The sequence below is a fragment of the Heloderma suspectum genome, chromosome 1 (assembly GCF_057233095.1).
Source record: "Heloderma suspectum isolate Gila_16-S chromosome 1, 16-S_ref, whole genome shotgun sequence".
In the NCBI taxonomy this organism is placed as follows: domain Eukaryota; kingdom Metazoa; phylum Chordata; class Lepidosauria; order Squamata; family Helodermatidae; genus Heloderma; species Heloderma suspectum.
In genome coordinates this window covers 94,509,091-94,535,900 of record NC_139458.1, presented here as the reverse complement: position 1 = coordinate 94,535,900, position 26,810 = coordinate 94,509,091, and the positions used below count along the sequence as shown (strand labels likewise).

General features: G+C 40.0%; 1 protein-coding gene across 3 annotated transcripts in view; it reads left to right on the top strand.

Moving 5' to 3' along the window:
- Nucleotides 1-26,810, top strand: part of EHF (ETS homologous factor) — a 70,251-nt gene that overhangs the window by 7,497 nt on the left and 35,944 nt on the right. For all 3 annotated transcript variants that reach the window (XM_084851507.1, XM_084851499.1, XM_084851515.1), the window contains exon 2: nt 21,661-21,760. In XM_084851507.1, the coding sequence (XP_084707633.1) occupies nt 21,664-21,760 (97 nt within the window). In that variant the 5' untranslated portion in view covers nt 21,661-21,663. The remainder of the gene's footprint in view (nt 1-21,660; nt 21,761-26,810) is intronic.

Here is a 26,810-nt window from a genome sequence, read left to right as displayed (position 1 = left end):
GTGATTACAGAAGGATCACGGTACTAAATTCAGAGATTAAAAAGCTTCTTCCAGACCCTGCCAGTTATAAATTCATAATAGCACTGGAGATGGTCCTAATCCAGTAGACCAATAGGGCAGATACAGAAAATGCGGTGTGATTACCACAGAGTTTTTTGGTAGAAGAGTAACCTGTAATAAGAGCAGTATGTGCATATACATGGAGGAGATCTAAATTGTCCTGAAATATGTAGGGAAGCAATCTTGGGGTTATAGTGGAAAGCTCATTGGAAATGTTAGCTCAGTACACTGCGACTGTGGGGGGCAGAGGGGTGGATCACCCTCATTGTTTTCTTATGTTCTTAGCTAAAGATATAACCAGGAAAGGTTAATATGATAATTCTTGGAGAGAGACAACTATATGTAAAATAACTTTTCAGTTGTTAGACACAATCCTGCATTTGCACAAGTTCAAAATCAGCTTTCATAAAACTGACTTTTAGTGAGTGACTAATTTATAATACAGTATAATTACTCTTTCATGTAATGTAAAGACCATGTAAAAATCAGCCAAGATGTTGTGGTTAAAAATCCTATCCACCTAATGTAATTATATCGAAATTTTTCTTAATAGCTTTGAACAAAACATACCATTACTATTACACAACTGCACAAAATGATCCGGATTCATTTGTTTCATCTTTGTGATGAAATTTCAGAAGATAAATATAAGTAGCTGACTCTATGGAGATGGGTATGCAGATACATTACCACAGCGTGACTGGTATTTAGGGTGGCCACATATGCATTGCCAAAGAAGAGGAAATCCATGACTCAAAAAGGGACACCATTTGCATATGCCAATGTATGTGTATAGATGCAAATTTATAAATAATAACTATAATTTAAATAGCAATACAATATATCTCACTATAGTAGTTGAAGTCTAGCCGAGTGACATGTGTCTCTCCTCAGTCTGTTAACAGATGTTAACAGTTGATGGGCACCTTAAAGGCCTCTGTTCTCTGTTTTTATGGTTCTTTATCTTTAAACCAGACTTGGATTCAACAGCCCTTCAAATAGAGGATTGTCCTCTGGCAGCTGTTAAAATAGAGGACTGTCCTCTGTAATCTAGAACATCTGGCCACCCTACATGATATTTGAATGCATGCAACTTTGAGACATTTTAACCTTTCTGTGCAGGAACACTTATCTCTAATATCTGTAAGATTCGTTATTATTTTACACAGTTATATAGTAATACCATTTAAAGTATATAATATATATAAAAGGACAGTGTCTTTCCAAGTGTGGTACCCAGATTTTGGAGCTACCTTCTCTGAGAAGCTTGAATGGCTCTACGTGAGACTGTGTTTCAGGAAATCTGAAAGATGTACCTTATGTTTTGTCCCTCTGCTTTGAGTCTCTCTTCTGCTGTCTCTGTCATTAGCTCTATGCTTTTTATCTTGTAATGCTTTTTATATGTATTTTGTATTGCATTATATTAATGCTTCTAAGCCACCATAGGAGGCAGTTTGACCAAAAGGTGGGGTACTTAGACTACAGTTTTTATAGTAATTCACCCTCCATAGCTTCCCCCAAGAATCCTAGGAGCTATAGCGTGGTGTTGGTGTTGTAACAATGATAACAATCTGCATTACGGCCATGTTGGGTAAATAAGCAAAATAAAGATGGCAATTTTTGTTTTTTTTTTAGTTGAAAGTAATAAGTAACCATTCTAAGTAACAGAAGTCCTCAATGAGTACTTCTCTTACTTAGAATGGTTATTTATTACTTTTAGCAATGGATCAGCAAGCCTAAAAGAAATCAGACCTATTATGTAAATTCTGTTAACCATCCCTAGCTCACATAACCACAGTTTAGGCCTGTAGTATAGATTCATCTTAATAGATTGTGTAGTGAATTTCAACTTAACAGGGCAACCCTATCAGCTGTGTCGGGGAGATCTGAAGGGGGATGAACGGCTTTATCCAAAACCCTGCTGGGTTCATGGTGGAAGGGAGGGAGGAATAGCATTTTTGTTTTGTTTTTTCTTCTCCAGGATACCCCACCTTTTATTGTTTGCTTTTAGTACAAATTCCTTCCCATTGGTTTCAATGGGAAGGAATCAAACTACATCAGCTTAGTAGATCTGCCACTAGTTTGAAGATACGTCTGCAGACCAGGAGGGCTGTGGATAGTGTGGATCCATAGCCTCTCCCAGTGTGCCCCCAGCACACATCCTCTCTGACGCTGTTATTCCAATGTTGGAGAAGAACCAGCTGCAGAAGTTTCTGTGGTGGCTGCGAGGGGGGTCCTCGAGGTCAGAACTCCCTCTCCAAGGGCAAACCCCTCTCTCTGCAATGAGAGGGAGAGATCTGACTTATTCAATGTCCCCAGACTACCATCCCAGGGACCATAGAGCTGTAGAGTCTTAGAAATATCTCTCAGTTCAGTCATGGGCTTACTGAGTGATCTAGAAGAAGACATTTTTCTCTCACCCTGCATTAGTCATCTGTTATTCTGCAAAGTAATAATGACAACAATCTGCATTACAGCCATGATGGGTAAATAAGCAAAATAAAGATGGCAATTTTTGTTTTGTTTTTTAGTTGAAAGTAACAAGTAACCATTCTAAGTAACAGAAGAGAAGTCCTCAGTGAGTACTTCTCTTACTTAGAATGGTTATTTATTACTTTTAGCAATGGATGAGCAAGCCTAAAAGAAATCAGACCTATTTAAGGGAGCTGATTCCAAGTACGAGGGGTTATGCATTTTATATATTTGATAGGTACCCTGATACACAGTAAAGAAATAGCAAGCCCTTACTCCTGTTCAACTTCCTTTGAAAGCAGACACTATAAATGTTTTAAGACTTCTGTCCAGTGTAGCCTGTCAGCGCAATTAGCCTACCCATTTACCTCATTTAATTGGGATGGTTTGACTTTTCAAATATCAAACTATCATTAAACTTAAATATAAAATGTTACCGTTTAGATCTGATGGACTTTGAAGCCCAAACTTCTAATGTAGCCGAATTTTTAAAATGGACATAGTATGGGCAAAACATGAACAGTACAGCTGAGTGGATTTCCTGTGTCTCAGTGTGTTATTGTTCTACGGATTTGCTTTGCGTCATGTTTTACTCTGCTGTCTGCCATGTACTCACCAGTACTTGGGCAGCCACATTCTGCCCCAGCTGAAGCTTTTGGACAGTCTTTAAAGGATTTTGTAATAAGTCCTTTTCAGACATTGTCCACATCATGGCTTCATCCCCTGATCTGCAGCAAAATCTGAAGCAAACATGCATAGGTCAGGGGCAGAACCTGCCACCTCACCTGGGTTCTATGCATGGTAACCATTTGAAATGGGTGCCTGTTTCACATGCTTAAAGTGGATGGGTGCAGGCATTTGCTGGATCCAAAGACACAGTTGAGGAGCCTTCTACCAGTCCACAACTGCTGCCATCTTCCCTTCTAGTTCTCACATGCAATCTCTCATCTTCCATACATACACACTACCAGCAAGAATCTTTGGCACAATCCATAGATCTGCTGCTGGTGCACCTGGGATTGCTTTGTTGTGTAGCAATCCCAGGTGCACCAGCAGATTTGAACCCAAGTAGAGCTTCTAATAGTACTAGTAGTTCATATTTGAAATGATAGGTTTGGGGGATCATAGCTACTTGGAAGTAATAGCCTTTGCCCTGGAAGCCACTTTGCCTGGCTGCAATTATGCAGGTAATAGAAAATACTGTCTATTTTCTTCTTTATTCATATGTTTTAGGGGGGAAATGGGGATGGGAGGTCCACTTATGATCTCTTGCCCTCAAACCTGATTCTAACTTCCTGATCATGTTGTTAGTACTAATGCACTTTCATACAAAGATAAGTAAGCTTATGGATTTAACTCCATCTGAAAATGTTTGCCCATATTTAGGGAGATATTTGATTGCTAAGAAAGTAAAAGGGGAGTGGAGTTGCAGTATTTTGAGTATATTTAATTTAATACGCATATGCTTTAAATTGCAACTTGCCCTTCTAATTGGTTTACTATAACTTCAGATACACTCAGCAGTCTATATCCCTTATGACCAACAGCATTCTGTTAAAATGCCTGGAAATATGATTGATATACTGACAGTGAGGGAGACTTACATAATGCAAAACATAAACTGAAGCCATGTCATCATAGCATAGTAGGACCCATCTGTTAGTTCCAGTTGCTGACCTGAAATAGGAACTCCTTTATTTCCTTGTGTTTGGCTGCATTCTTTTCCAGTTTCAATACTCACTACTAGCTACCTAGAGATCCATAGACAAACTGGTGACTTCGTGCTTCTAGATGAAGCTTTTATTGTACAATTGCCCTGCCTCAAACATGTAATTTTACCGGGGATCCAGATGTCGTCATCTCCCACTGGTAGCTCTCCTGTGTTTTCCTCCTCTCTTTTTCTTAACGCAAAAAATCCATTAAGGTACTCAAGATGGAATAGCTGCAGAATGCCTTTTTGGTTGAAATTGCGAGGAGCTGTCTGTCTGGAAAACACACACACTAGGTTTTTTGTCCCATTATTTGCAAATCCCTGTTTTAACCTGAGCTTGAATTATAATAGCTTGTGAAGTTATGTACTCCACAACTACTTCCACTTTCAACACTTTCCTTTAGGGACCTTTGTCACTGTATTGTTGTTCAAAGGTGCTAGAGCAAAGGAGAAAATGGGGGGTGGGGGAAGCTTGCTCACACCTCTTTCCCAATTCAAGTCCTCCTTAAGTTAACCTGAGTTCTGGTTAATGGAAAAGTACAACATCAAATGCCATCTCATGGGACAACTTCTCGTCTTTAAATTGGGCTGCTGCGCAACTCAGCCCTGTCATGAGCAATGCTGACAGTAAAAATCTGGATTCCTATAAAAACTTATTGGAACTAGCTCAGGTTGTGGAGGCAGATCCCTTCCTTTGCTTTTGTTTTTCAAATATTCCAGCAAATCCAAGCCTGGTCTGAGTTGTTATTGGAGCTAAGCAGCAGGTGTACAATAATAATGATAATTAAAAAAAAATAAAAAATTAACCACGCTGCCAACTCAAATGAAAAGCTAGGGTTATTACCCTCTGGAAGGTACTGAGAAGATAACAGAAAGCCATGCCAACAACCAAATTAACGGCTCTATTTACGGTGGGTTTTACCTTGACAACCTGTTTCCAGCCTTCTGACATATCAATGCTCTATTGTATTGTTGAATCCCGCCTGTTTTTACTAAGCCTGCAGACAGGCTTACCAAGCAGGCGGAGACAGGAGGGGGGAGCTATCTTCAACAGCAGCCATGGGGAGAGGCATTTCACAGTGAGAAATGTTTATTCCTTTCGCTGATCAAGAAGTGAACCTTTTCTTTTGTTGTGAGAGGAAGGCACTGCTGGCTTCATACACATGGAGTTGGATCCAGAAGAAGTTAGTCATGTTTTAGTCCTATTGAAATCAACAGAACGAGTTAGTCATGTGGACTAAAGGATGGTGGAGCCAAGGGGCCTCGGTCCTTGCTAACCCATTGGCTTTTGGCTTCTTCACTTCTTCCTGCCATTCAGACAAGTACTTGCACCAAAAGGTTACTCAAAGTCACTGTTAGTGAGACACCTCTGGAAATGATCATATTGATTTTCTCAGCAATGGTATCTGGAGAAATAATAAAAACAGGGATAATGAATTCCTTTATGCATGCGCTGGTCTGTATGATAAGGACTGGAGTATCACGCAGCAAAAAAGAAGTCCCGAAGTTTACATGCGAAGCTGCTCTTACTTTCTTTTATTATTGTGGTAGAAGTAAAGAATAAAACGTTATGCCTTTTCCTGAGTCTTAATTAATATTTGCAGGAAGTAAGCAAACAGCTAGTCAGTGCACTCTTTTTGAAGTCAACACCCCTCTAGAATAAGGTAATTGGTTCACCGTCTGCTTTTAGAGTTCTTTACTGGACTGCCAACCTACCCCCCCAGCCCTTTAAAAGGAACATGCTGCATTTAAGTTACTAAGCATTAGTTCATCATTAGAATTATTTACAGAAGTGGTTGCTAAAAGTAGTTAATAACTGCAGTTTGTTTTAACTGAGAACAAGAAGATTTCAGACATCAATCTCTACAACGTAAACATAGTATTAAAACTTATTGGGACATTATTCATATTCTTAAACTGCAATTCTATAATAGCTTTCATCTGAAGATCACAAATGATGATGCCTTGGGCTCTCCTCAATTTTTATTTTGTGTTGGCCATTATCAAACTTTGAACTTTCCTCTCCAGTAGATGAAAGATTTGCATCCGGGTTTCCTGGGCACCGGGAAGTGGTATTCATTTTAAATAAATAAATAAATAAATAAAATGGTTTACAGATAACATTATAAGAAAGTCAAACAAAACAAAGGAGATAGTCATTCTACCAAAATGCCAGTTTAAATAAATAACACCTGCTATTTGAATTGAAAGGGAAGTTCCATTTGCACCAATGAAAGATTTCCTTCCCATGTAAGATAGCAGACAAGGGGAGGAGGTGATCTGGATTGGGACCTCAGGGGGGGCGAAGACTTAAAGCTCACTAGCCCTCATCATGGTCCCAATCCTGATCAACTCCTCTACCACTAAACCTGTTAAAAACAACAACTCCAAACCATCCATGCAATTGTTAATTGTGTGAATGGCATCATGTCTAGTTTGGCCCTAAGATTTCTGTGAGTGACCTTATCTGATGTTACACTGCTCATTTGACTTGAGTAGATCACTTGCATGAAAAGGTTTTTTTTGTAACTTGAGCTGGTGCTTAGATCATCTAACTGGCTCTAGTTAGACCATCTAACTAGACCATCTAACTCAGGAGTGGGCATCTTCCAGGGGTGAGGTCTCTGAAATTTGGCATGGCAGCAAGGAAGAATAGCTTGCTTTTAAAAGCCGAAAGCATGGTTTGCTGCTAAAATTTGTGTATTGATGATGGGGGGAGGGGCTATTTTGTTTCAAAATAGCCTCTTCTTGCCACCACTGCGCTGCCAAATTTCAGCAGCAAACAATGCTTTCAGCTTTTAAAAGCAGGCTATTTTTCCTTCTGCTGCCACCACACCACCAAATTTTGGTGGCAAATTTGGTGGTGCAGCAGTGGGGGGAGCACATACACCCCACGGGCCACACATTGCCGAGCCACACATGCTAATCTAGTCCAATCTAGAACAGGAAGAGACATTTTTGGAGTAGCTTCATAGAAATCTTAGGCTGACAGGAAAAGAATCTTACTTTTTAAAGTTTCCTCATCAGGAAATAGCATTTAAGAGCGAAGGTCTTAAATTCAACTGTTGTTCAATGGAAGAGTTTATGTAGCAGGCCAAACGTAATGAGAGTTTATATACAATCTAGATACATAAAATCTAGATACATAATGCATATATTACTAAACATCCTTGAGAAATCTCTCAACCATAAATGTGCATTATCCTTTTTAAGGAGATCTAAGCACTGCTTATTTGAGCTTTGAGCAATGTATTGGAAATCAGTTAAGTGGATGGTCCCAAGCTTTAGTATCATGACAGAAAGAATAGTTTCTCCACACTTCAAAAGCCTTTCTCTGCATAGAAGATGTCCCAGCCGCCCTCCTTTTTGAGACAGAGTGGACAAAAGGGCATCCAAAGGTGGGACCTTCATATATGTATAAAATAGCCTTATGAAATCAGCTGCTTTATTTTTTAGTCTTTCCCCCAATAACTCTTAGCAAACGTGTCATTGGAAAAGTGGAAATCACCTCCACTCATGCTAGCTGGGTGGTTCCCTGACTCTTGCTGATTTCTCCTCCTCTACAGCCTGCTATGCCATCTTCCATGCTATTCAGGGGTGGTTTTTCTCAGGAGCAGCTTGGGGCAGGGCATGGGGAGGAAACTGCAGTGGGAAGGAGGAGGAGGCAGGAAGTCTACCAGTGAATTTTATATTCATTGTAATTAACTTTAAAAGATCTTGAAAAAGTTATAATACAAGCACTGCTGCCACAGAAGATAATAATCTTTTCAGATGGCGCAAAATGTTTGTTATGTAGAATTAGCTATGTGGTTTGGTAGCAGCCTACTCATATTCTGCACAGGTTCCCAATTGCTACTTATTTCCAAAGCCAGTTTCTTCTGCTCATTTCAAAGTATCCCTGTATTACTTTCTCCTTCATTTGTTCTACTGTTTTATAACCAACTACTAATTTACTTCCAATTTACACTTTATGCTTTTGTTGCATTCACTCTGCCCATTTTTGCCCACTCATCTTTTGCCATTGCTAACCACATTTTTGTCTTATTTTTTTCATAACCTGCCCTTCACAGTCCTTATTTTCTCACTGTGGTCCATTTGGCACTGGTGGTCTCTGACTGTGCTCTTCCTTCAATGAGTGGTTTTTTTGCTAGATACATCTTGTTCCTTTATCACAAGAACCCACATTTCTTGACTGAGAAGAGAGGCTGAATGGGAAGGCAAGGCACAAACAGAGCGGTCCTTCCCCATAATGGCCTTGTGTGTGAGTGCCTGTGTAAGTGTGCCTAGGGCAGGGGAGGGGAGGGGAGAACAGTGATGCACTACAGTGAAGGTGCACAATCTTGTCAGTCCCAAGGTCTGCATCGGGTGTCTGTTGGGGTGGCGGGAGCCACACACACCCAAAGCAGATCTAAACTGATTCATCACTCACACACACCCTCACCCAAATCCAGCTCCTGCGCAAGAGCTTGAGAGGCCTAGCACCTGCTTTGATCAAATAAAACCAACACTCCTCCAAGAAACCTCAGTTCTCAAACCACCCAACCATTCATGTATCCTGCTTCCTAGCCATTCCCTGCCTTCTAATCCACTATCTTGTTGAAAGATCTTGACATCCTACAGAGAACTTTTTCAGAAAAAAAACAGGGGGCGCGTGCACACACACACACGCACACACACTCTAGAAAGTGGCTGTATGGTTCCTGCCGTAGAAGCCCCATCCTAGAGCATCCAAGGAAGCAGGCAGGATCTTTCGAGCACTACTTCCTAGGATGCTTTGGGGGCACTCTAGGATTGAGGCTTCTGTGGCAGGAACAATAGAATCTGTTCCTAGAGCATTTGCCCTTTTTTCTGTGGGTCTGGGGGGCTGTCACACAGGGCTTGGAAAGCTATCTGTGGGCCACACTTTTTGCACCCCTGTTCTATAGAGGTTAGTCTACATGTATGTACTGTGCCACATTCCCTTTGTGATTTATATATTGCTTCCATGTCTGTCTACATGTTGTTCTGACATCTACCTTTGATTAATAAGTCTTTTAATACCATTTTCTTCTCTGATTCTGACTATACACACAGGCGCATAATTAAAAGAGTTGAATTTGTTTTCAGTAACCCAACTGTGGATGATAGATGATTAAAAAAGTGGCCTATGTGCACTATGCACATATTTTGATGGAATATCACACAATTGCACTAGATTTAGTTCTCCAGAAGAGGGGCATTCAGTGATTAGTAACGGTGGTAGGAAGCCTAACACAGGATCTCCATGTGGTAGAAATATATGCTTTGTCCAACACAATTTGATATTTTATTTACTTGCTGCAGTTTTATAAAGCTAAGGCACTACCACTCCAATAACACAAGAAAAATAAGTTTAATGAGCTAAATTAACCTGTGCCAGGTTTGGAATACTCTCCCCAGGCCCAGGAAGGCTTGCCTGGCACACCTACTTATGTCATTTCGGTGCCAGATGGAGATCTTTTTATCCTCCCTGATACTGTGAGGATAACTGAGGTTTTTCTATGGCGTTTGGTTTTTATGCTACTCTATAGTGTGTTGTTTTAGGTTTGTATAGCAGTTGTTTGATTGTCACAGGAAGCTGGTGGCTCCGATTTCAGTGGGGCTTTGAATCAGCTCTGGGTTTCATTTAAAAGCAGTCAGAACTCTAAAGAAGCTATCCAAGGTGCTGAACCCCTTTTGGGTCAATTGAAATCGGAGCCACCAGCCTCCACTGCTTATTGTATACCTTTATTATTTTTGCTCAGTTCTCTTATTTATATTTTTATTATAAAGCCACTCTGGGCAAGTTTATTGGAAGGCAGGTTATAAATGACTAAAATTAAAAATAAATAATAAATGCAGCTATATTTCTGTCTGACATCTTAATGCTAGGGAAACTTGGTTTTGTGAGTATAAACAACTCATGTCTATAAAAAAAAAGCAGGTGGCTAAATAGCATTAGGATTGCTACAGAGAGTAAGCCACACTCTACAGCTGGTCTATGAAATCCATGGCCTATAGGCTATATGTGGCATGCACCAAAAGGCCTTCATGGGCTTGATAAACCACCTGTTTTTGCAGCCTATCTGGAATCACAGAAACAGGAGGTTTACCAAGGAACTAGCTTTACATTTCGATGTTTACATTTTGAATTGCTTTATGCTTTGTTGTGAATGGTGAAGAGAATATACATCTTTCAAAAGATCCTGTGTGCTATTAAGCACTTGGAATCAGTTTATTGCACTTGTTATGCTACAGCTTTATTAATTTTAAAATGGATAAACTTTACCTAAAATTGACAATCCTATATCTACCTACTGAGACATGCATTCCATTGACTGCAATGGGACTTACTCCAAGGTAAGTATGTATAGGACTGCAGCCTTAGGGTCATAACTATTAACATCTCAAACAGTGAGACCAGTTTTGTTTCATGGATTAATGTAACTAATATATTTTTCTCTATTATGAAGAGCCCCAATAAGAAAAAAAATATTTAGTGACTGATATTTATTCAAAACTGCAGCGGATGGATAATTACTGTGATTCATTACTGATCTGGTAACTTATAATCAACATATAAATATGTAGTTTCAAGGTGTCTGTCCTTCACTTCAGGTTTACTCAGGCGTTGTTTTTCCTGTAACAGACTAACGCTGCTACCCCTCTTGAAATAATTATATATTGTGTCTTACAAATAGTCTTAAAATTTGGAGTTCATGTTCATAGCTGCTTGGAATTACAAATCTATTCTAATCTCTGCAAACACCAGGCCTAGAAGTTTACCTTCATTGGGGGAAAAAAAAGTGTCTCAGAATTTTAACAATATTAATTGAATTTAAACATTGCTTGTGGTTGCAGTTCCATGTCGTCCACAAGTTGCAGTGGTGTAATGGAGCCAGGGCTCCCAGGAATGCAGCACTGGTACTTTTTGATTAGCAGGGATAGGATACTGACATCAATTGCCACCCTCTCAGAATTCCCTGTTCCCTTGGAACTTAGCTGCAATTCTCACTGTAGCTGGGGGAAATGAATTTTGTTCCCTGTTTTAATGCAAAGTATTTTGGGGTGGCTTGGTCTTTACAATATACCTGCGCCTGGTGGAGATAAAACTGCTAGAACTGGCATGTTGAAATGGATCTACAGAACGGCCTGCATTTTTGGACTCTCCTTGGAGCCGTGGCTATGGGGCTGTCATTAGGAGTGCCTGCAGATAAAAATGTATCACTACACCACTGTCTAGTTATCAAAATAAGACTTGGTCACTTTTCCTACTACAGCCTCCATGCCTTTTCTGTTCTATTGTCAAGAACACATTGTCAATACATTATTTTTAATAACTGATATGGCCAGATGGACAAAATCTATCATTCTTTCATGACCGCATCATATGAATGTAATGTATCTAAACCAATCACCATGAGGGTTAAGGTTTATAATTATACATATCACAATATTATACTCACTGCAGCAAAATTCACAGGTATATGAAATGACCCACTTACATCTTCATGTTAAGTCTAATGACAAAAATATTATAACTGATCTCAAATCTGGTCAGTTTTTCTATCTGTGTCTCCTCTTGTTTAAACAAAAGAGTGAGACATACATAACAAAGTTTTTCCCCCACCCCAGAATGATGACATGACTAGAGATGAGAAGGTCGAAAAAAACTGGAAAACTATGTAATAAGAATAATTTTATAGACAGACTACAGACATAAAATGTCTGGAAATAATGAAGCCATGGGGGAAAATGTTTTTAATCCTCTCTGTAAGATTCTTAGCATAGTTGTTTCTTCCATTTCTTATTAAAATTATTGATCCGATGTATCTTTTACTGACAGATATTTTGGGATGCTCCCAGTCATGCTCAGTTTCCCAACATGTGAATAGAGTCACCATATCATAATATGGAAGAAAATGTACATTCTTGACAGTTTAGATTTTGTTCTACTGAGTCTTGTGTTTCTGGATTTGTCTTTCTCTGCCTCCAGTTCTTCCTGCTTCTCCTGGCTTTTAGGATAGTTCAGATGTTTCAGGAAGTACTTGCTAAAGTTCCCTCTGGTCAGACATAAACTAGGAATCTAAAGTATGTTATGTACAACTTGGTTTGCTCATAAAATTGGTATATTAAATTTAAAAAGTATAGTTCATTAAGACAATAATTACAAATTTACTGACTTCACTTTTTAAAGTTTTCAAATATAATGATAATTTTATGAGCAAACCAAGTTATGCAGAATAGAACTTTAGGAACATAAAGGCTGCTATACATTCCTAAAGCAGGCTTCCTCAACCTAGTGCCCTCCAGATGTTTTGGACTACAATAGCAAGCATTCCTGACCATTGACCATCCTGCCTGAGGCTGATAGGAGCTGAAGTCCAAAGTATCTGAAGGTCACCAGGTTGGAGAAGGCTGTCCTAAAGCAACAAATTGACTTTAGATCTGTAAAGAGCAGGGATGTTGTGGGAGTCCAAGAAGCAGGTAGGGTCTGACAGACTCCTCCCACCCACCCCGTTCATCCTCACAGACCCTATTCACTAAGCTGCCTGCACTTAGCAGTTCCATGAGCGCCTGGCGGCCACGTGTCCCCTTAACAAGCCACCATTTTGTAAATGGCAGCTCGGGGTTTTCCGGATATGTAATGTTACGTAAATGGCAGCTGTAAAGGGGCCACTTATGCAACATTACAGGCATGAATGGTCCATTTAGACCATTAGAACGGGGAGGACCACTAGAATGGGGAAAGTTGATCTAATATGCCCATGCGCACGCACACTGTGTCTGTGTCTGTTTCTCTCTTACATACCCCTTTCATGCACACAACTCTCTCTTATAGTCCTCCCTTTGTAGTCATATGCACACTGTACATGCCCAGTATGTCTCTCTTGCCTTCTTGGATTCCTGCACTGAGCAGGGGGTTGGACTCGATGGCCTTGTAGGCCCCTTCCAACCCTACTATTCTATGATTCTTCCTTTCACTTTAACAAGCAACACATACAATCTTCTTGTAATCGCCTCAAAATTCCAACAGATTCAACCATGCAATACTATCTGTAATCTCCTCCGAAGGCATTACCGTTCCTTCAGCAGAAGTGTAAATTCAGGATCTTTAGTAAGTTCTCTCATTGTTACCAGTAATTCATTTGTGATGAAATAGTTTAATAAATAATCCAAACGACGGATCATTTTATGATATACATTCAATATAATTCCACAGACATACATATCTTAATGGAATTTGTAATTATTGTCTGAATGAACTATACTTTTTAAATTTAATATACCAATTTTATGAGCAAACCAAGTTATATGTAACATATTTTGTGCATATCACATCCTGCAAAACAAAATTAGAGTTCACAAACTAGGCCAGATTTTCAGTCTGTTACATAAGATGAAATATTACAAGGGCGTCAAATATATTTACATAATTTAAATATACAGTTTATTAAAAGGAAACCCTGAAGAACACTTTCTCTTCCAAACTAGCTTATAATTTGGAATTGGCCTTTTCTAAGGATAAATGACCCAGTTCTGTCCTTATTTATTTCTGTGTGGTCATGTTGATTTAATTGAGGGGGTGGATAGAAATTGCTCAGCCTAAATTTAAACCATTCCCTGTTAGGAACAGGGAATCAAAGGCTTATCAGCTTGATTCTGCAGCTATTCCACAACCCTGCTATATGTTCTAAAGATGGCCATTCAATCAAAGATTCAGACAAAGAATCAGAGAAGGACTATAAATATAAAAAACAGTGTTAATCAAAAGAAGAAATCCAAACTCCATTTTGGAACATTTTACACATTTTGTGATCTTTGAATACTAATAAAGGTATAAAGGCCCACTACAGAGCCAGCGTGGTGTAGTGGTTAGAATGTTGGACTGGACTCAGGAGGTCTGAGCTCTAGTCTCCACTCAGCCATGAAGCTCACTGGGTGACTTGGGCCAGTCACTGACTCTCAACCGAACCTACCTCACAGGATTGTTGTCAGTTTATAATGGAGAGGAGGGGAACCATGTAAGCCAAGCTGCCTTGGGTTCCTTGCAACATAGGCTGAAATCTAAAGAGCACCACAACTATTTCCATGTGCCCAAGATTACTTTTGGCTTGCTTCTTTCAAACAACAGCCCTCCATGCCATATAACAAATTTGAAAATAATGGGGCTTTTCAAATACAGCTGAACAACAAAGCTGCCCCCACCCACTTTGTAGGCTGTGACACTGGGGAGGGCATTCTGGCAAAGGGAGCAGATTGAACAGGGGTGAAGCATTCACTCCACTTACCACGGTGTTCACTCTTCCCACGGCTGTTGGGCCCCTTTCCCCCCCAAAGTTCCTTCTGTTGCAGTCCAGACCAAAAGAAAGCATCGCCCCTTGCAAATCAGTGTGGGGGCCAGTAGCTATGCTGCTGCCATCAGGTTCCTGTAAATAGGTGGTGGCAGCAAAAGAGATGGAGTGGGTATGTGGCGCAGCCCCATCTCCCCCCCAAAAACCCCTTAAGCATAAAATGTAAAAACATTTGGCTCAGTTCTGCTTTCGAAGCTGTTCAATTATTGTGTTATGGTGGTCTGCTGTTCAGATGGAGGGGGGAATTAAAAATTCTACCGGGCATGCCCAAACCCTAAAGTAGGGGTGGGAAACCTCAGGCCCAGGAACCAAATCTGGCTCTACTGGAGTCCTAAGGTGGTCTTCCAGATGGCCACACCCCATTCCTCTGGCCCCACCCTCTTTCCCTCAACCACCGATTGTTTGGTGGTTTCCCAACTTTTGTGACTTCCCTTCTGCCATTTTAAAAGGTTGAAATGCCTCTACGAAGGCCAAGTTACTGGCAGGAAGGGCTTTCAGATAAAATATGTGGGTATCTTTGACCCCACCCCTTTGGCCCTGCCCACCACTGGAATACGGCACCTGTCCCGAGAGCATCTCCAAACTTGAATTTGGCCCTCAGGCTGAAAGAGTTCCCAGCCCTGGGCTAAAGGGCCTAAAGTATCCTGGCCAGAGTGTCTTCAGAGTGTGGCACTTGGTCAGGAAATGGCTATAATTCCCTCATAAGGCATGACGTCAACTGGTTGTCCCACACTTTTCAAAAATGGTGACCTTAAGTAGAATGTAGGCAGGTCATAACTCTAAGTCCAGGTTACAGGTTTTATCTGTAGTGTAAATCCAGATTACAGGTTTTAGTGATGCAAGTGTAACACTTTTCTTCAGGGTCTCTAAAGGGACTCACAGCAAAGTCTTTATATAGGGACAATTGACCTATATTATTTTAATTTAATTAAAAACACTTTACATGCATAACAATTTAATTATCACCAAAACAATAAAACAGAGCACAGCCCTCCCAAAGTTCTGTCTTTTAGCTTGAGCCCACAACAACAAAAATAAATAAAACTTCTCTCTGAAGCTTGATTTTTCTGCTGGCTGAAGAAAGAAAACAGTCTACTCAGTTCACTCCAGCTCTGCAGCAATCTTCTCAAAAATGGATGAGCATCCAGCAACACAGGAACAATGTAAACAGCCCTTTATACAATATAAAATAACATAAACAAGGAACTCACTCGTAATGTTTGTAAAAAAAATCATAACACTTTTAAAAACATTTTTAAGGAAACCTCACTACTAACCTGTCTCAAGGATTCAGGACCTTACCGAGAGGAGAAAGCAAACTTCTTCCTAACTGTGATGAGGTAACTGCCCATAATGGCGGCCACTCCTCATCTCACTCCCTTACAGAGCCTGTAAAGGAATATTTTCCCTCCAAAATTCTTAAAGGGAAAATATACTGGTGGGTTACACAATGATCCAAACTGGGCCAGTTTAGCTAGAATGGCCAAGCTGCTATTGCAGTTTGACTCTGCCTTTTCCATTCGCTCCCTATTGGTGACAGTATTGTTCCCTATATAACATTTTCAGTGCTTTATTATACTGCTAGGAATCCCATACATGATGTGGCAAGTTTTGTCCTAAATATATTTAATCCAAGTAGCAGCCTCTGATTTCAAATCAATATACTTCTAGATAAGTGTGCTCAGGCCTATGACTGTGGATATCCATCAACCCATGATTTGCAAAACATTCTGTTAGTCTGGAGGAAGGTAGGTATTGCCTGAGAAAATTATCCCACAACCTAAGCGATAATCATGCATTTCTTACTTTTGGAAGTGATTATTAATAGGCATACAGCTTCACCCAAAATGCTAAGGGACAGTGTCATATTCTAAAGGGCAGATTGGAATTCTATGTCCATAAGTAGAATTTCATATTTCATATGTGGAAGCCACTGGAAATGCTCCAGAGGAGTCCATAACATGGACTTTTTATAACAAGACTTCATGCAATATTAACATTTTAGTAATAAACCATTCTTGTGCCCTTTGTTGGATTTTAACTTCTCTTCCCTAGTTATAGATATCCATAAGACGTTCAAATGAAATGACATCCGGGGGGGGGGGGGAATGGAAGTCATTTTAGCACATTTAAGACTAGGCAGCAGTCCCAGTCCATCTAAAGTTAGTCATGACTAAATTCCATTGAAACAAATTGAACTACTTAGTTATGACTATCAGAACTCCATTGGGTTTTTTTGTTGCTGTCATAACCAACATTCAATGGCTTGGGCCATTACGTGTCAAACTATTTTTGTAACTTAGATTATTTTTTTAATCCCCATTTTCAGAAAACTGTATTTTCCCCCAGAGACTCACATCAGAAAGGGGGGGTGGAAGGGAAAGAAATAGGAGGGTTTGGGATCAGTTTGACAATACCAAGATCAGTTTGACAATACCAAAACAAAGTGGTGAGTTGTAAACTGGCATTTATATCCAATTTAAGGGAGGGCTGATCTTCTCTTCCTGGGTTGGAGATACTATAACTGTCCTGTGGCCCTTGTTCCTGTGGTCCATGGAAGAGGCTAGAGTGTTTCTTTCTCTTGCTTCTGCAAGAGGAACTGCTAATTATTTCTGGCAGAGAGTAGGAGAGCAGAAGCAGGCACCCTGTAGCTACTCCTTCTCTAGCCAATGGCTGGGGCCAGGATGGTCTCCACCTTGCTGAGGGGAGCAACCTTCCAGTTAGCCCTTGCTTTTCTGTTGGGTGATAGGGCCAGAGTGTCTTTCTCCTCACATGAGGACATGCTAATCCAATTAGTTCTGTTTTGTGGTTTCTGGGCATAGTTAAATGGTCACAAGCATTAAGAATCCAAGGCCAGGATATTTTTTACCAAATGTTGTACAAGATTTAGATTCTATTACTATGTTAAGTAAGAGGACACTAATTATATAAACCAGTGAAAAGTTATTTAGAACCATCTCTAGACTCTCTTAAGGAAACTTGGAAAATATATGCTGGTTTGACAATTCAGATGGATCAAAACCTGTTTTCAACATAATCTTTAAATATTCTAAGACTCCCTGTGTTGGCTATAAGGTATCTAAACAGATCAAAGCAGATCTAAACTGATTCATCAACAGTTTAAAGGTCATTTTACTGAAAATGGTTAGCATTTATTACTTATCTAGACTTAAAGAAATATAGAGACAGCCAACAAAAGATTATATTTAGGGCATATTAGACCTCACTCTGACATGCTGACAGAAGAATCCGGCAAAGGATAGTAAATGCTGAAGCTGTATGACTCCCAATGCTTTGTAAAGGGTTTTGTAAGCTGGGTTGCCATGTGTCCTACTTTACAAAGGATAGTCCTCTGTTCGAATGCATTCTTTATTTGAAGGTAAAGAACCATAAAAAGGGAGAGCCAGGGGCCTTGGAGTTTCCCATCAACGGTTAGCACCCCGGACTACAGACAAAGAAGGCACATAGGTCATCTGATTACAGTCTTCCCTTCTGAGATGTCTTTTATTTCTATGTAAATTATAGTAATTGTTTCTAATTGTTCATGAAGAGCTGTGCTGAATCAGACCAAAGGCCCATTCAGTCCTGCATTCTGTTCATGCAGTGGCCAATTAAATGCCCATGGGAAGCCCAGCAGTAGGACATGAGTGAAACACCACCCTCCCACTAGCATTCCCCAGCACTGGTGCGCATACTGCCTCTGATACTGGAGGTAATATGCAGCCATCATGAATAGGAGACATTTATAGCCCTGTCTTCAATGAATTTGTCTATTTATTTATTTATTATTAAATTTATTAATCGCCCATCTGGCTGGTCACCCAGCCACTCTGGGCAATGTACAGCGTATAATAAAACAGTTTAAAACAATAAAATTCTACAATAAAAACATTTTCTAAAATACCCTAACCCACCCGAAATGCCTGCCTGAACAACCACATTTTTAATGCATGACTGAAGCTCATTTAAGAGGGGGCATGGCAGAGTTCCCTAGGGAGGGAGTTTCAGAGTGGGGGCCAAAGAAAAAAAAAGTCTAAACCCTTTTTTAAAGCTCTCCAAGTTGGTGGAGATAGAATCATAGAACAGTAGGATTGGAAGGGGCCTATAAGACCGTCAAGTCCAACTACCTGCTCAATGCAGGATCCAAGTCAAACATCCCTGACAAATAGCTGCCCAGCTTCATCTTGAATGCCTCCAGTGTGGGAGAGCCCACCACCTCCCTAGGTAATTGGTTCCATTGTTGTATTGCTCTAACAGTCAGGAAGATTTTCCTGATGTTCAGCTGAAATCTGTCTTCCTGTAACTTGAGCCCATTATTTCACGTCCTGCACTCTGGGATGATCGAAAAGAGATCCTGGCCTTCCTCTCTGTGACAACCTTTCAAGTACTTGCAGAGCGCTATCGTATCTCCTCTCTTCTCAAGGCTAAACATGCCCAGTTCTTTCAGTCTCTCTTCATAGGGCTTTGTTTCCAGTGCCCTGATCATCTTTGTTGCCCTCTTCTGAACCCTCTCCAGTTTGACTGCATCCTTCTTAAAGTGTGGTGCCCAGAACTGGACACAGTACTCCAGATGAGGCCTAACTGGTGCTGAGTAGAGGGGAACTAGTACTTCACATGATTTGGAAGCTATACTTCTATGTGGTGGAGAATCCCATAGTTTAATTGTGTGAAGAAGAACTGCTTCCTTTTATATGTCCTGAATCTCCCACCATTCAGCTTCATGGGATGACCCCAGGTTCTAGTAAATAAATTAGCATAGGAAAATATTATTTGAATTTGTGTTATGTTTGATCTCTTTTTTGCCAATGTGTAAGTAGCACTGGCCAACCTAGTTGTAACACTATTCAGGCAAGGACCTCCCCCCCTACCTTCTTAGTATGATTCTTAGTTCTGTTTGTTAATTTCCTTTTATGGGAGCAATCTTCAAAGTATTCTCTATAGTCTGGGATCTAGAAGATGCATACATGGGCTGTTTGGGGGCTGGGGGTAATTTGTTAACCACAGCAACAACCCACCCTGCGCTGGGTTTGGATGTCACGATAAGTCCTGGCAACTGCCTTCCGTGGCTTGAATATTCAAAATGGACACAGGCACACATCGCAAGTGACCATGGCTTAAATAAGTCATGGTCAATTGTGGTGATCATGCAAACCAGACTGTGTGGTTAAATTGCACTTTTCTATTTTAAGAAGTCTTGAATATACAATACTGCATGTCTAATTTATGTGCATTAGCACCCCAACATAAAATAGTGTTTGTTAAGTACGACAAGGTAACAGAGTTTGAAAAAACATAAAATGCTTTCTTATTGAATAATTCTGTCTTTCTTTTTTCCTTCCTCCTGCATTTGTCCAACTTCTGTCTGGTTGACTTTTTGTTAATCGTGGTTAATTTTTACACTAAGTGGAAGCCAGAGTTGTTTTACGTTGATATAATATACATACTGTTTGTCATAGTTATGCGCTTATTTTTTTTTTTAAAGCTAATAATGGTTGCCATCAGTTGTAATGTTTAAAGTTTTAAAGAAATGTACACAAATTTAGAGTCGAAATGAAACTAGGGGTGGTTGAGGAATTCAATTTCTGTGAATCCTGATACAAACTGACCTGATCCACACTTTCCAGAGTAATGTGTGGATGGGAAGTTATTTATCAACTTTCGCATGCCTTGAATGTTCTGATGCAGTTTTCATCTTTAAAAAGTATCAAAGTATGTTTAAAACACATATTTTGACAGAAAATATGTTTAGAAATGCATATTCTGAGAGAAAATATATTTAGTAATGCATATTTTGAGAAAAAATACTTTTAACAATACATACTTAAGTATGTATTTAAATGTGAATTTTCATGTGTACTGAAAAAAACCCCTCTGATTAATGCAGAAATAGGATGGAACACAGACAAAACTGTCACAGACCAGAAGTAGACTATGACTTGGATCCAGAGTATCCATGAGTAGAACTCTGCTCATGGGATACTCCCACTAGAGGGGCAGGGGGACGCCATTTTTGCTGATTCCCCTTCCCCATGTAGTCCCTGTGCCTCCTGAAAAGCTGTTCCTGAAGGCTGAGCAACCATCCCAAACAGTGTGAGAGGTGGCAGCGAGAAAGGCAAATTGACCAGTGTTGCCTCCCCACTCTTCCTCTTGAAAGAGTTTCTGCTGCGTCTCAGTCCCTTTCATTTGTGGAAGGGGCACTCTGGATCCTGTAGTTACAGTACTATACAGACCTACCTGGAAGTTATTCCCACAGAACTCAATGGGGCTTACTTCTCTGTAGACATGTGTAGGATTTTATTCCTAAATGAAAGAGGGTTTTATTATTATTATTATTATTATTATTTATACCCCGCCTTTTTCCCAGTATTGGGAAACAAGGTGGCTTACAAACATTAAAACATATGAAAATATACAAAAGTTAAAATATAATTAGACAACAATACATTTTTTGTCTATATCTGTATATTTTCACTGGTAATTATTTCCCTGTTTTTATATTATGGTTACTTGGTTTTCAAGAGCTCCTAACCTGTCTTTAATTATTATACGCTGGCGGCCAATCCATCATACAGATTTCCCCCTCAGGAAAAACAGAATTCCATGAAAAACTAGCTATTAATATGTGAATGATCCAAGTTGCATGTGCTTTATTTGTTAAAAATATGTTTTTATATTAATTATTAATTCTGGAAGGGGGCAAGTCCAATATGACTAATTACATTTTACCATTCAAAGAAAAACAGTACAAAACCTCTTTTCTTCTTTTTCTGCTTTCAAACACCAGGTAATGGGAACCAGGCATTTTTAATTATGCTTCCTTCTTGATCACAGATTATTCTTTTATGGATGGGTGGCTGTAAAAACCTGCCTCATATTTATGAAAATTAAGCATAATGTTTTGCCATTAGGATTTTTTTTCATCTAGAAAGGGGTTGTGGCAACACATCCTTAACCTGGGCTGCGTCTTTTTGTAAAACACTTAGCATTGTTTGCTTTTGGTGGGATATGCTTGGCATTTGTGGAAAAAGAAGTATTAGCTAAGTAAGCTATTTGGTTCATTCACAGATCATGATTTTAGAAGGAACTGGCAGAATGAGTCTTAATTCCGTCACAAGTCTCCTCCATGAGCAGTCGTCCTGGACAGATGGATATCCCACATGTAATGGTAGGATGAATTCACCAATAGTGATCTATGAATAGGTTTGGGAATTGTCTCTTGCCATTATCTTATTTGGAAAAATATCCAGTCTCTTGTATACATTATTGGAAAAGCATTGTTTGTGCTAGATTTTCACTAGACATTTTTTAAAGTCCGAAGCTTGCACCACCAGAATGGAATGGAGTGTAATCATTTTAATGTATAAAGTTTTAATCATTGTATCCATTCTAGTCCACCCATTCTATTCCTTATTGTCGTTTTAAAAAATAAAGTTGCTTTCTGCAAAGAGTATATCAGCTGCAGCAGTCACTATTCAAATGCTGCTTAGATATGCACCGCATTCTAATCTACTGCTGACATCAGGAAAGATAATCTCTGCAACTTGAAATTCTCCATTCCAGTTCTTACTTTCTTAATTCATATGGTCTGGTTGTCATTGGCAGTGAAACTAAGGATGCCACCTATAGCCAGAAGTAATTTTGGGTGAGGTAGAAACCTCTTTGGTATAATGACAGAAATATCCATTAGGCTTGATTTCAAATAGGTCACATATATAGGGCAAGCTCATTAAAGACTCTCTCCTTATTAAGTGCTAAGCAGTTAGAGTAAAAGGCTTAGCACTAATTTCTGCATGTAGAAATGTAATCATATTGGGGCTCTGAACCTGTGAAGTGGATCCAACTTATAAAATTTACAAAATGTTTTCCTTACCTCTAAGGAATGTCACAAATGTCACAAAAGAATGTCACTATACTAAAATCTGGTCAGACAATCTCACATCAAGTCAATGTCATTGATCAGTTTCCTTCCTTTGATGTGTCATGCAGCGATATTTCCCCAATTAAAAAACATCTTTCTCTAAAAGAATTCCTGGTTATTTTGAAATTACTGTTTTAATTGTTTGCTGATTTCTGCCTGTTCTCTTAACCATACCAAGACTTATGCAACGTGTGTTGGCCTAAATATTATCTGCCAATATCTGTGCTGCCCCAACTCTTGTTCTTCAGTGAGTTAGGTATGTATGAGTAGAACGTGACAATTAAGAGGTGTGAGAGGGACACCTGTAGACAATACCAGTACAGAAATTATGATGAACACTTCAGCCTACTCCAGACTGGTTCTCCCTACTCTGATATTTTTTAAAACAATTGGACATTAATGTTGAACATCTGTTCAGGTTAATTATGTAACTAACAATGGTTAAAATACAATTATGTGGTTTGCTATATTTTACTAGGTTTCAACATTTTGCTTTTGTCATTCACAACGAATTATCTTTTTCTTCACGTGTGAAATTCTGAAGTAGTTTCATTTAAGTTTTAGTTTTGCACACTTTCTTGAGAAATAGTAGTGTGTTATTTTGTATCTGGAATGTGCTTGTTTTGTGTGAATGATCATCCTCAACAAACAGCATATTCCCTACACTATGGTTTAGCACAGGGGTGCTGGATCTCTTTCAGCCCGAGGGTGAAATTCCATTTCAGATAAGCTCTGGGGGCTGCATTCCATTGATGGGTGCCCCAAGGCTGAAGGCAAAGGAGGCAGGGCCAAAAATGCCAGCATATTTTAGCTTAAAACTCTTCCTGACCAAAATTAAGCCTTAGGAGAGGCATGTCAGCCTTTTAGAATGGGAAAAAACTGCACAAAAGCTGGGAAACTATCAAACTATCAGTTGTCAGAGGGTCATGGTCATCTGGAGACCCCCAGATCCCCAGATCTCCAGTTTGGGACTCCAAGTGAGCCAGATTTGGCTCCCAGGCCTGATGTTCTGCAACACTGGTTTAGCAATACGAGAATGACCTTGGCCTACTCCTGGGCTCGCACTCTCCCCCTCTCCTCTGCTACTCACACATGGCTGGGAAGAGGAGTTGGGAAGCTTTTACTTCTGCTTTTAGTTAAATGTAGTTTGTCATGTTGTCTGAACTACCAAATTGTGTCTAGCATTAACTATGGTTAGTTTACAAGCCAGCCAGCTTCATACTGTCGTTTCTGAAGCTAGCTTGTTTAAATTAACCAACCATAGTTAATACCACAGTGCCTGGTTCAGACACAGGAAGCTGTAGTTAAACAAAAGCAGAAGTGGAAACTTCTGAACTCCTCTCAGCTGAATGGGAGGAGCATGTGAGCCTGGAAGGAGGCTAGGCTTGTTCATGTCTCACTAAACCATGATTTAGTCTGAATGCAGATATTGAGTAAGATGACCATTAATTGATCCCATTATTGAGTGAAGCCTTATTCCATTGAGTGTTAAATATTTCTGCTCAAACATACTTTGGAAATCCTGTGCACCTGTGATTGGAAATATGTTCCAGTGAAATAAATTGGAGTTACTTCAAAGGATATGTGTTTAGGATTAGAAAAGTATCTTCCCTTATATAGGCACCTTTTGTACTAATAATTCTCATGCTTGCAACGTGCTTGCTCGGTTTCAGTGAAGAACTTCTTAACAATTTATTTTAAAAAATTTAAAAACTTTAATGTCTTGCATTCCCATCTTTTTCTCCCCTGACAGTGGATTTTTATTTTTAACAGTGGCATAACAGGCAGATATTTAACAGGTGCAACATTTTCACATATCCCAAGTGTCTGGCTGTTAATTCAGCTATTAAAGTTGCAGACCCTCTCTTAGGAAAAAGGTGAAAACCCTTTAAAATGACCACTGCAGAACAGTTATGAAGTTGTATTTAATTCTGCAGAAAGGGGAGCTGACTGGAGAGGAATGTTTGTTTGCTTGTCAAATTTAACATATTTAGATATGTACTATTTCCTAGGCATGGAAAGGCTGGCTGACCCCTTATGTAAAATGTAGTTATAAAATAAGACCCTAGCAAATTTAGTCCTCCAGCCACAGTGAAATTAACTGAAGAGAGAACACATATATACAAAGATTGCCCATCTCCATGTCCATGTGTTGAGTTTCTTTCAGATTTCCCAACAACTCAGGAACTAGTGGCTATTTTATTTTATCGCATGATAAAGAATTGACACCATGAAGTAATTTAAAACTCTGGGAGCCTGCTCAGCATGAGACACTACAGCAGCGGAGACACTCCACTTTTAAAAGTGGAGACTTGCTGGGACAGAAGACGCCTTCTTACAATTCAGAAAACTGCAGACTAACTCCACACTTCCCGTGGGGCTTTTTGACATTTAATTTTTGCACACTGTTGTTGCATGGTGTTGTTTATTTTCTAAAGATCAGGTGATATATCAAAACAGTGTCAATTTTGCACTTGTGCTCTGGGGCAGTTCTTCCACTTTGAAACAGGAGCCCATTGGCTGGGCTCAGTGATGTCACCATTAAATACTGACTTCCCCAATCATTTTAGTAGTTTTGCATTCCAAAAAAGGGTCCTTTTAAAATAATTAAGATGAATGACTGGCTAAACACATACATGGTAATGGTGTGCTTTAATAATTAAAAAATACACCTGAAGCATGGAGAGAAGAACAAGACTGAGGCTGAGCCTGTGTGAATTTGCTAGAATGCATGTCTGCCATTTCAGCTGTGAAGGCAGGAGGAAGCCAGTCAGTCCAATTTCATGGCTAAGATGCTGTCTTCACCTATTCAGAAGCCTTCCCCACCCTGGGGCCCTCCAGGTGTATTGGATCGAAACTCCCAGCATTCCTGACCCTTGGCCATGCTGACTGGGGCTGATGGGATTTGCAGTCCAAAACATGTGGAAGGCACCAGATAGAGTGCTGCTCGTATTCAAAGTAGTGCTGTGCTGAAAATTTCTCCCACTTTTTTTTTTTTTACCATTCTCATTCAATTTGATAGAAAAGAAATTGCTTTCAAAAAGGAATTCAAAGGGTGAGAAATTCTGAGAAATTCTCATAGGTTTGGTTTGGAGTTCTTGTGCTTACCTTACTTAGGGGGTGGCCACGGAGTGTGCATGAGTGTCCTGTCTGTCATTGTACAGTACTCTCTGTGTCAGCCTGTAGTCTCCTCGGCTTCCTGCACTTCAGTTAAAGCCATCATGAGGAAGACATCATCATGAGGCAATTCCTCCCATGGGGCTTTTTCAGTTCAGACAGCATAGGTGGCCTCAGAGGCTGCAGAGCAGTGGGAAGATGTATAATAGAGAAGGAAAACACACATAGCACCCTTGGCCACCTTGCAGTGATTAGGTAAGCTCAAAAAGACCACCAAAAGAAATTCAAAATTCTGCCTCAGAAGAGTGGAAGCCTCAATACAGTTGATGCCGTTGCCACTTACAGAAGCAGCGCAATAAACCAAAAACCATTAGGGAAAAAAAGAAAGAAGCTGTGCTACAACCCCTGCCAACAGTGAGCCCTATCTGTGAGAAACTGCTGGAGAATTTCTCCTCCCCTAGGAGAAATTCGGTGAAATTGTCCCCCCAATTTCTCTGCCCACAAATGGGCTGGAGAATTTTGAGAGGCCACCTGCGCACAGCTTTAATTCAAAGCAACAAGAAAAGAATTCTTCCGGATTAACAAGTTCCAGATGTTTTGGCTCACAACTCCCATCACCCCCCACCATAGGTTAAGTTGTAGTCCAAAACAGCTGGAGGGGACCAGGTCAGGGAAGACTGCTCTAAATGGTCTGGGTCCAGGGTACCTCAGAGGAACATAGGAAGATGCGTTGTACTAAGTCAGACCATTGATCCATCTAGCCCAGTGTTATCAACACTGACTGGCAGCAGCTCTCAAGGGTTTAAGGCAGGATTCTTTCTCCCCCCCCCCCCCCCGAAGCTGGAGAAAGAACCTGGGACCTTTTGCATACAAAGCATGTACGCTACCACTGAGCTACAGCCCAATCCCATTTATCATTTATCAAAGATAACTGTATGCAGCCTGAATATTTTTTTCCTGAGGCTTTGCTTTCCTCCTCACTCTCTGGCATACAATGGGCAGTTACCTGGGCCTTTTCATCAGTGGCTCTGACTGTGATGGAACTCTCTTCCTCGGGTTGGCTTTGTGGCTTAGTTGTGGATATTTAGCTATTGGATGAAGGCTTTAGGGTTTCCTGACTTTGATTTTTAGTGGCTGAGGGGGCTTGCCTTTGCTACCTCTGCTGGCGTTCTGCAGCTTA